A 10,586-nucleotide genomic window follows, 5' to 3' on the forward strand; every position below is an offset into this window, starting at 1 on the left:
CTTAAGAAACCATTCTCAAATAATCTACTCTGTTTTAAAATGTAAATTAGTGTTGTTTTTATTCTGGTAAATAACGTGGTACATTGCTTGAAGAAAAGAATATGTTCTACGAGGAAGCAAGTTTCTTGCTTTATTTTGTTTTTCTATTTATAAAGAATGATAAAGGCTCTGTTTTGAAAATCGGACCGGATCGGCCGGTTCAACCGGTTCAATCGGGAATCGTTGCTTAGTCCGATTCAATCTAAACCGGTTGAATCGCTATTAGTGAATCGATCAGAACCGCTGAACCGTTCGAACCGGAAAAAATCGGGAAAAACCGGAAAAAACCGGGATTTTTGTTTTTTTTATAAAAAAAATTAAACCAAACAACGTCATTTGTTAAACGAGCCAAGTCGAACTCGAGTATTGCTGAGCTCGACTCGAACTTAAAAACTTTAAAAGTAAGCTCAACTCAACTCAAACTCACAAGCTAAAAATTATCAAGTTCAACTCAAACTCGAAATATAATATTGAAACTTGAACTCAAAAAGGCTTGAACTCAAAAAAAATTTAGAAGCTCGATTAAAGCCTAAAGTTCGAGCTTGATTAAAGTGAAAGAATAGTTCATTCAATGCTCAACAAAATGCTTTATGATTTTGAATGTCAAATTACCTCTATTATTTATAGAAGTTAGTTGTGATGCGCTTCTATGTTTCTTAGCAATGTGAGATTGTTTTGTTCTCATATTTTTACTCTTTAGACTTTTGAGATGCTCTTTTATGTTTCTTAGCCATGTGGAATTATTTTTTTTAAATTAAACCAAACAATATCATTTTGTTATGATTTTTTAACCCCAAATTTATTTTTTAATTATAGTTATATAATTAAATTTATTATTTAATATGTTTACCTTAAATATTATATTGTAGTTAATTTGAATCATTTTGTTTCACTTAATTTTATGGTTTTTAACTTATATATGTTATGACTTGCTTTAAATATGACTTGTGATATAAAAAATTATTTTTTATTAAATATTTTTGGTATTTTTATTTAATTTTTTAAATAATTATGATGTCGTCCGGTTCTTTCGATCAGTCAGACCAGTTCAACCGATTGAACTAGTGAACCGATAGGATGATCGGTTCGTTAACCGATCCGGTTCTGAAAACCTTAGATAAAGGAGGGCAGGCTTTTTATGGGATTTTTCGCTTTATATTTCTTCTCATACATGATACAATCTACGAACATTTTAAGCCAGAGAATTTGTTTCTTTCAATGTAATTTTATTCCTTTTATTTGCTGGTGACGGGGCGTTTGGATGGAGAATGTGAGATTATCTCAGGAATAGAATCTATATTCTCTCGTTTGATTGGCTGAGAATGTCATTTCCGGTAATGTTTTATTATCAATAGTGGATTTTTTGAGTATATTACTGAGAATGCATTATCTTCATTTCCTCGGGTATTGTAATACTACTGGCGTTTTGGACTAAAATGCATTTAATTTTTTTCTCTCAAAAATATCATTCTTCTTTCATTGAATAATAAAAATTCTACGAATGTTAAATTACAAATTTATCCTTAAACTATTTTAGATTTACAAAAAAATATATATTTTATATAAAGTTCAGGGGCCTTTCATTAAATATTTTTTATATTTTTAATTTTGTAAAAAAAATATATAATTTTATGAATTTAATTTTTTTTAAAGAAAATATATAAATATTTTTCAACTTGTAATATTATACAAATATATAATAGGGATAATTTGGTCAAATATACATTCCAATAATATTTTATTCTTTTAACCAAATACGGTAATCTTACATTCATGCTAAACCAACCAAACACAAAATACAACATTTCTAGTAATCCTATTCCCTGGTAATCTTTTTTTTCCACTTATAATATTACATTCCGTGAACCAAACGCACCCTTAAGATATTAGAAACTTGCCTCTAGTTGTGGATCTCTGACCTGAAAATTGTTAAAATATTAGTATAAAGAAGGTTGTTGAGAGCCTTAAAGCTTTTTCCCTCATCATAGAGGAAGGGAAGGCGTTGTGAGGCTTGGCGTTTGTCCTGTTTTTATTTAAATATAATGAGTTACCGTGCATTTTCTGCTTGATATTACTGCCAATTTGCCCCCAGATGCTTGTTCTTTTATCTATAGTTTTGTATCCTGGTTGTGCAGTCAGTTCTCTGATTGCCAAATCTTGATTTGAGTTCATAAAATTCGAACTTGATTTTAGAGTAAGGATTGAGTTTCAGTGAATTATTGTCTGTAGATACTCCCCAATGGGTTGACTTACGTATTTGGTCTTGAATGAGATTTCATTGAATTGGTTCTTTTTTCGCTTCTCCTTTCTGGTGTTGACAGGCTGTTGTGTTTTGCAATTCTGGAACTATTCCTCAGCACCTAAGCCATGCAAGTGCCCCATGTGTGCTTGCAAGATTATTAATTTGATGCCAGAGGCATCGTTGCAACAACAACAGGACCAGGAAGTTACTCAGGTGCTTAAAAGTGTACAGAGGTATAAGCTTCTCTTTGTAGGTGGTGCACGCGGATTTATTCAGGTATTTCCGCTAAAATTTTGAATTTGTTAGACCTTAGTAAACATATATGCAAAGTGATTTGCTGTGGTGGTGGTGGTGTTTTCCCTCTTTCCTTTGACATGTATGACGTTAACATTATGGCTCTGGCATTGCCTTGGAAGTGAACTAGTGAAGAGTGCCATTGTTTTTAATTTGTCCTAACAGTCATCTTCCTTCTTGATTTTTGTTTATTAATCTTAAATTACAACTGCAATATATGAATCTTTTGTTCTATTGCGAGCAGGCCATGAAAATTTTCTTCCTTCTCTTCTTAGCAGAAAGTGTGTCTGTTACCATTCTTCATGAAGAGACTGTTCCTGGGGTTGATGGATCCTGATCTTAACATTACATATATTGCTGAGATAAGCCGTTTGCAGTTAAGCTGATTCAATACTTAGCAGAAATTTATTTTTCTTCTATATCGCTCAGAAGTAGCTTTATTTGAAATGGCATCATTAACTTACCGTGTGTATTTATGTTGATGTCTTCGTAACTCTTAACTGATGTTAAATCTATACTATCTATGGTGTTTACGGATGGTGCTAAGTATCATCTACAGAGCTACACCGTTTGATTTTCTTCCAACAGGTATTCTTTTTCCCGAGAAATGCCCATCATTCATAGGAGTTGATTGGATGATTATTGTAATATATATCCATAGTGGTCAATTAGGAGATGTATGCTAGTCAGCAGACACAAACAGATAAATTAGTGATTTTGCTTTTAATGTTTTGCAGGTGGTGTTGGAATCGGAAGAGTGTTTGATTTCTCCGCCATTACTTTGGTACTCATCTTGCGTTTGGTAGGCATCTATCGCAAAAGACGACTTACGCAGCATGTGAGGCAGGTAGCAGCCATGAAACTTTTACAGGAAGGAAATGAATTTATATGGTTAGCAAAACATGTTTACGTCATTCCCGTTGCCTTAAACTGAAAATAGCTGTAAATGTGAATCATGTGTGAAGAAAGTTACAGTAGGTTTTGTAAATAGAGAATTAATCAAAAAAGAGAAGGGATGTGGTTTCCGACATCATGCGATGGATGATCGAGTAATACTATAGTTACCCACCAACTATAAAAAACTTCATATTCATCAATGGCCATAAAATTTAAAAAAAAAAAATTAAAACAAATCATCAAACTTAGATTCCATTTTCATTTTAATCGCTAAACTAAGGTTTCATTTTCATGCTAGTAACCTATAATTATTTTTTGTTAATGACTATAATGGCATGTGTCATCGTATAATGATGATATATGTCGTCATGCAATTATTAGAAAACTTTTGAAGTTTTAGATTGGGAAACCTGGGATCTAAACTCTAATCCCCCATAACTTCAATAAAACACCTTAATTTCATCTTAAATATGAATTTTAGGGACTATCGCCCCAAGTCTTTCATGAGCACATTATTTATGTGGGTATAATATCACTTAAAATTATTTAGTTTCAGTAGAAGTTTATAATTTTAAAATTCTCATTTATTATAGAAACAATTTCAATTATTTTAGTTTAAAGATATTTATTTAAAGTTTATTTTTCACATAAATAAAGCTTATTTTGGTTTATTCACGATTTTGATAAAATTTAATTTTGTTATTGTTTAAAGAGGATCAATAGAAATTGACACGTTCGATTCATATTGCATGCACTCTATGATTGATTTATGTCATTTGACTTTATTTATATACATAAGTATTGATGTGTCTAGTCATGATTGATATGAAAAGTGTTGCTTTGATCCTGTATGAATATAGTTTATGGATGAGATTATTATAGAATACTTATTATATAATAGTAAGTTTTAAGCTCATAAGGTTATATATTTGTGAATACACATATGTTGTCCAAGTGAGAGATTGTTAGATTGAAATCTACAATTGTGGACACATATATATAATGTAGGACCAGTGGGGGATCCATAAATATTTTTCAGGGTGAACACACATATAATTTTTGTATGAGATGGGCATAAAAAGAATTTCAGGATGGACACAATCAATAAAATAAGTAAATAACCAAAGAAAATTCGAATTTCGAAGTGGGCACGTGCCCACCATCAACTCAATGTGGATCTGCCACTGTGTATGATGCTATTATAAAGCGTGACAAAAATTAAGAGGTTAATTATGTTACATGTGTCATATGTATTAAAGTGTCATGAAAATAGAAGTGTAGATACCATAAATTGTATTTATAATTTAACGAGAGACATAATTATAAATATTTATGATATAATTTAATATTCAATTTATATAAAAAGATGATCCCTAAGAAATAGATTAACTAATATTTCTTTTATCTCGTCAAAATTTTTACATTAAGAAAAAATTCTTCTTCTTAAACGATCAAAACCTCCTTCTGAGTGATTATCATCAATAAATTCGTACACGCTTCTGTAAATCTAATATTATATTTTATTTTTAATAATTTAACATGATTAAAATTTGAATTTAATTTCATATTTATTATAATTTGATAGTTAAAAATCTAGGTAGAATAATCTATTTAGTAATGTTCAAAAAGAATTAAATGGCGCTACAAACTAACCATTAACATATTAATTTTCATTCAAATCCAATCCATTAATTTTCCCATTAATTGTACTAAATTTAAGTTCGTATTGTTTAGATTTTAATATTTAGTGTAACATTTACAATGTTATTAATTTGAATTTATATCTTAATTCAATCTATTATATTTAATTAACAATAAATTTTTATCTTAATAAAATATTAAGATTATTTTTAAAAAGTTCACATCTTTAGTTTAATATGAACTATTAAAATGTTATTAATTTGAATTTAATAATAAAACTATAAAAGTAAATCAATTAAATTTAATCAAATTGAAGGGATCAAATCCAAAATCAAACATAATAGATAGATATAGACTAATATCAGAATTCATTTCATCACGATGAACCCATCCTTTCAAAAAATTAAAAATTAAGAAATCATGATGAACCCATATGATAATGTAGCATTTTCCATCCCACAAATCTCAATTCAACAATTTGTTTTCAAAAATTGTTTCTTTTCAGAAATCTCATTATGCTAATAAATGGAAGAACCGAAGAGAAAAAAAATGGCATTAACAGTTAAAATAATAACAGAGTCCAATGAAAAAAGACACAGAATCCATTTGTTTCTGCAAGTACAATGAGTGTATAACCTTGAAAGTAAAAGGGAAAAAAACCCAATAATAAAAAATCAAGAATTACTGCTACTTCCCTGTTGCCTTTGCCCTTGTACTTGAGCTCCTCAATGCTCTTCTTCTTCTATGATCTCTTGCTGCGTCTCCTCCGCAGGCACCGTCGCAGGCCGGGGTGGAGGTGGGTCCATCGAACCGTCGATGCAAGAAGAACATTTCCTCTCGACCCAACCTTCAAAATCGTAGTGACCATGGCCCATGATGGGTCTACCCGAACATAATCGACCTATCATGCCAGCTATGACTCCGAGGATAGTGATCACTGCCAGTACGGCTATGACTGGTCCGACGGACCCGTGACTCGTATTGTCCGTGTTGGCTTGTTGGGTCGCTCCTGTAGGTGGTGGCTGCAGCTGTTCTAATGGTGTAGACATCACCAAATAATAATAGAAAAGGAACTTTCTTTGAAATATTAGTATATTTTGAAGATAGGTTTTTGCAGGGTTTAATTGTTTCTTAGTGGGTGCTTTTTTATCGGATCGTGAAAATGACCAATAAATTAAAAAAGAAGAGAGAAATGGACCAAAAAAAGAAGATGAAAAGTAGAGAGGTGAAAGGGAAAATAATGTGAAAGGCGTTCCGTTCCGTGTTGTTCGGTGTTAAATTGCTCATTGAATTTCGGATTGTGCTTCTACACTACACTTTTCCTTTGGGATTCTAATAGTCACCTTCTTTTTTAGCTTAATAAAACATATATTTTAATAGTATAAGGTACAACCGTAATTGAGATGGGATAGATCTTGAGTTATTTGAGTTATACTTAGTTAAAACTCAATATTCGATTCAAGTTTGAACTCAATTCGAGTTTGTAACAAGTCGAAACAAGTTATTTGATATTTAACTTCAAAAGCTCACAAGCAACTTGAAGTAATAACATTTCAAAATTTTATTTTTTAAAAATTAAATTATTAATAATATTAACACTTATGTGTTGATTTTTTTTAAATACAATATAAGATTTTCATGTACTTAAGGTTCAAGTTTAAGTTTGAGCTTCAACTAAGTTAGGATTAAGATTTTTTTTTTCGAGTTTTTTCGAGCTTCAATTCATAATTTCGAGTTTGAGTTGAGCTTGGAAATTTCAGGCTTAATTTAGAGCCGAGTGAGTTGCATTTTAAAGTTTTCGAGTTGAGACGAGCTCAGCAATACTCGAGCTCGACTAGGCTCGTTTACAACCCTAGTATAAGGTGTTTATAATATAGTATTTTTCATAATTTTTTTAAGTTATTGCCAGTGTACACACAACCTACCAAAACACATGTTCGAATCCAAAACTTCTAAAAAAACAATATTATCTTTAACTACTCGAATCGCAATTAGCAATTAGTAAAATTTGACAATGTTAGAAACTTTTTTCTTATATAAATTACGTGTGGAGTCTTATTGATTAGATTATTTAGTTTAGTAATGGTAAAGCTTTGAGTTAATTGTTGAGTTATTTGACTAATCAGATTAGTTTGATTCTCACATATACTTGGTATAACATAGAAAACGAGTAAAATGATATGTTTAATTACATATTGGCATTTCAAATCTAGTAACTTAGTTGATGGACCCACACTAGTTTCTAATCTGGCCCCTTTTTCCGGTGAGTACATCAAGATCACCAAGCTTCGCCATTGATGGGGCAGAATCATTGAAGAAAAAGGTAAGGATTGGTGCTACAAGAATTAACCATGACACCCATTTTCAGGTCTCCCATCAGTGCTTGATTCTATTTGAAAAGGTCGACGTTGTTGAAGAGGTTCGTGTAGTACATGTCGTCGAACCTATAGATAATTGTGGAGTTGAGTGGCACAAAGATTGGTGTTCGAGGAGTCTATGAGTGGACATATTCAGAGACATGCGTAATATTTTATGTTAAGAAAATAAATTTATAATGTTTTAGTGAAAGAATTTATAAAATTTTAAAAGACAACAAAATTATTTTTAAATGTTTAAAAGCACTTAAACTTGAAATGACCAAAACTAACAAAATTTGAAAAAACCCAACTAAAAAATTCAAATGGCCTAAATTCAAAATGGTTTTAACTTCAAATAACCTGAATTTAAAAGTTAAAACTAATAGAAACCCTAATAACCTAAATCCAAAATAACTTAAATTGGTTCGATTCAAAATCAATTCAACCCATCCAATTCACAACTAATAGTTTGTTAAGAGAAAATATGGTTTGCCAGGAAACAAAAAATTGCTATCAAAATAGCTAGCAGAGAACAGTACTAAACTATACAATCTTTAATTATTGATAACATATTAAAGGCTAGACCATGCATATGGCTACTAAACCATAATTTCCTACTGCTTTCTCGAGATGCAGAACTATTAGACTGGAGACAATGTGCCATCTATTAGCCCACCGATGAAGTTATCCGCTTGCCTCGCCCCATGGTGAAACCCCTGGTTCCATCCGGCATTCTTGGGCCCTTCATCATATGTTTCACCGATGTTTCGCATTGGACTGCATTGCTCGGTTGAGGAGTCGAATGAATAAAGCCGCGTCCGCAGTGGTTTTGAAGGCGTCCCCAGCCCTTGGCGCGCCCTTTAACCCATCCCCTTTTTGATCCCACACCATTATCCTCAACCTAACGGAACAAGAACTTTTCATATGGCAGAACAGTCGAATATGCCATCATAGCGGGAATGGTTAAATAGAATTGAAGCTTACATTGTTCTCAACTGATTCGGCATTGTTTGACAGAGAGGAATCTTCAGAGTAATTGGCGAGCAGCGAATCATCGCCGTCTAACATGCCATCGAATTCTGATTTTCTTGCTTTCAGAACAGACTTTGGCTGCATGTTCTTTTCATAATAATAGCTGTAACTAAAACATTTCAATCATGTATAAGCATGTAAAATCATGAATATCTTAGTTAGACATACCGAGAGCCTAAGGCTAAGCAGCAGCCTCACTCGAAGCCCTTTCCTCCAATTCCATTCGTCGTTTAACTTCTCCACCTGAAGCACAGAAACATTTAAATTATAACTAGAAGTTGTGGCAATTGCAGCAGGCATCACTGCATTAACATACCGCTTTCTCTGCAATCTCTTTAGATTCATACTCCACAAGAGCATGTAGCTTCAAGGAAAAAAACTAATTATCAGCAAAGTTGTCTAAGAAAACTGGTTTCGAATTTCGATTCTAACATGCGTACCTTGTTCGACATGATAAAATCGCTTCTAAACCGGGAAGAATTGTATTCCTGGGGATGACATATTCGGATGTTCTTCACACTGTATTAAGAAATATCATTAGCATGCGCTGCAAACAAAAGACCTTAACATGAACAGACCATAAATTCAAATCTAACTGATAATAGATTAACCTCCCAACGACATCGAAAATCTTGTCAAGGTTCTGATGAGAGTGATCATCAGGCAAATTCTCTACAACAACGGTACGGGATTGCACTTCCTCTCTGTCTTTTTCGGTGAAAGGGTGTTTCCGTCGAACCTTCTTACCGTCATTACTCACAACCTTGCAGGCACATAAATAAAAAAGATGATGATTTGTGACCAAACTGAAGACAATAACTTGTTAATGGAACTCAAAGAACTTACAAGATTTGAAGAGAACCTTAGTATTTGAGCCAATAACTGGTGGTTGGTTATGAGGGACTTGATTTTCTTTGTAGAAGCAATAAAGGATATTGGCACTAAAGCAAAGCCATTTGCATTTGTGTTAAAAAAAACGCTACTTTTATCGAAAATATAAGAACTGCAAGTTTGCTTACCAAAACCTTCGGGATCTTTACTTATTTGCTTGGAGAAGGATTCGTTTGCTATAAGACTCATGTCACTCAACTGATATTCCACCTGTTTCATACACAGGTGAGGCCAGAAAAACTTGGCAATCTAATTAAACATCAAATACATGTAAAATGATAATGAAAATACGACCTGTTTGATGATCATTTGACGTAGATCATTGTTGAGGACATTTCTCGAAGTAAAACTAGGTATCGAGATGGAGAGATTAGGATTAGAAATCATATAAGTAGCAGGTTCTTGGACACCAAACCAGTCAGAATCAGCAGCATCTCCACAATGATAATGGAACCAAGGGTAATAATAACCGGAAACTGGGATTTGGTTCTGCAATCCAGGCACGAATTCTGGTGCATGTGCATTGAATTTGAACGACACTCCATTGCTGCCAGCGGTTGTTTTGGCTGAAGGTGTTGCCATAGCGTCTTTCATTTTCCTGTACTTTTCCTCAGGTTGTGCTTGTGCCATATTTGTTTTATTTTTCTATATTTCACTCTGTTGATTTGAAGGTTAAGATTTTGATATAATCTCTCCTGAAGTTTAGTAACTGCATGCAAGTTCTGATAAGGATGAACCCACCGTTGGCGCCCAAATATGGAGGGAGAGAATTTCTACGCACATGACTTTTGCCTTTGCTTTGACCACTTCTTTTAGTTTTATTTTTCCTTTAATTTCTTTTTTTTTAATTAAAATCAAAGAGTTGACTTCATTTCCATATAAAAAGTTTCAAGATTTTGCAACTTTAAAGACTTGCTGTAACCTTAAAATTGAAAAGCATTGTCAAATTTTAAAAATTTATAAATTCATTTAAATAATAAAGAATGAACTATTCACAATTTTATTTTGTTAACTATATAATCTTTGTGAAAGATAATAAAAATATTATATTTTTTTACATAATTTATCATATTAAATTTAAATTTTAAAATTTTATGTGTTTTGCATTTTATTTCGTTAAAATTTTAAATTTTATTAGTAATTAATAATTTAAAGGTAATGATAAATCTTGACGGATTAAAATAAATCATATT

The 10,586-nt window shown here is 32.1% G+C and overlaps 2 protein-coding genes and 1 long non-coding RNA gene across 3 annotated transcripts; 1 reads left to right on the forward strand and 2 right to left on the reverse strand.

The window, feature by feature from the left end:
* Positions 1-2,368: 2,368 nt before the first annotated feature.
* LOC120134522 lies at positions 2,369-3,596 on the forward strand. Its single transcript, XR_005517174.1, has 3 exons — positions 2,369-2,557; positions 2,854-3,163; positions 3,313-3,596. It is a non-coding gene; the product is annotated as an uncharacterized LOC120134522 (long non-coding RNA).
* Positions 3,597-5,838: 2,242 nt separating this feature from the next.
* On the reverse strand, positions 5,839-6,162 carry LOC120133892. Its single transcript, XM_039150391.1, has one exon. It carries the CDS (start codon positions 6,160-6,162, stop codon positions 5,839-5,841), a length of 324 nt encoding a protein of 107 aa, XP_039006322.1.
* Positions 6,163-7,962: 1,800 nt separating this feature from the next.
* On the reverse strand, positions 7,963-10,023 carry LOC120133893 (la-related protein 6C-like). The gene is made up of 10 exons (XM_039150392.1): positions 9,688-10,023; positions 9,522-9,603; positions 9,349-9,443; positions 9,114-9,265; positions 8,943-9,021; positions 8,819-8,866; positions 8,671-8,745; positions 8,455-8,580; positions 8,294-8,371; positions 7,963-8,242 (listed from the first exon to the last, which is right to left on the reverse strand). Exons 1-10 carry the CDS (start codon positions 10,021-10,023, stop codon positions 8,138-8,140), a joined length of 1,176 nt encoding a protein of 391 aa, XP_039006323.1. The 3' UTR covers positions 7,963-8,137.
* Positions 10,024-10,586: the final 563 nt, after the last annotated feature.

The sequence above is a fragment of the Hibiscus syriacus genome, unplaced genomic scaffold (assembly GCF_006381635.1).
Source record: "Hibiscus syriacus cultivar Baekdansim isolate YM2019G1 unplaced genomic scaffold, ASM638163v2 tig00110597_pilon, whole genome shotgun sequence".
Taxonomy (NCBI): domain Eukaryota; kingdom Viridiplantae; phylum Streptophyta; class Magnoliopsida; order Malvales; family Malvaceae; genus Hibiscus; species Hibiscus syriacus.

Coding starts and splice junctions, on each gene's coding strand:
- LOC120133892 (XM_039150391.1), bottom strand. CDS start 6,162: ATGTCTACACCATTAGAACAGCTGCAGCCACCACCTACAGGAGCGACC.
- LOC120133893 (XM_039150392.1), bottom strand. CDS start 10,023: ATGGCACAAGCACAACCTGAGGAAAAGTACAGGAAAATGAAAGACGCT. Junction 8,746..8,818: donor AAGAGATTGCAGAGAAAGCG/GTATGTTAATGC, acceptor TCTGTGCTTCAG/GTGGAGAAGTTAAACGACGA. Junction 8,372..8,454: donor CCGAATCAGTTGAGAACAAT/GTAAGCTTCAAT, acceptor TTGTTCCGTTAG/GTTGAGGATAATGGTGTGGG.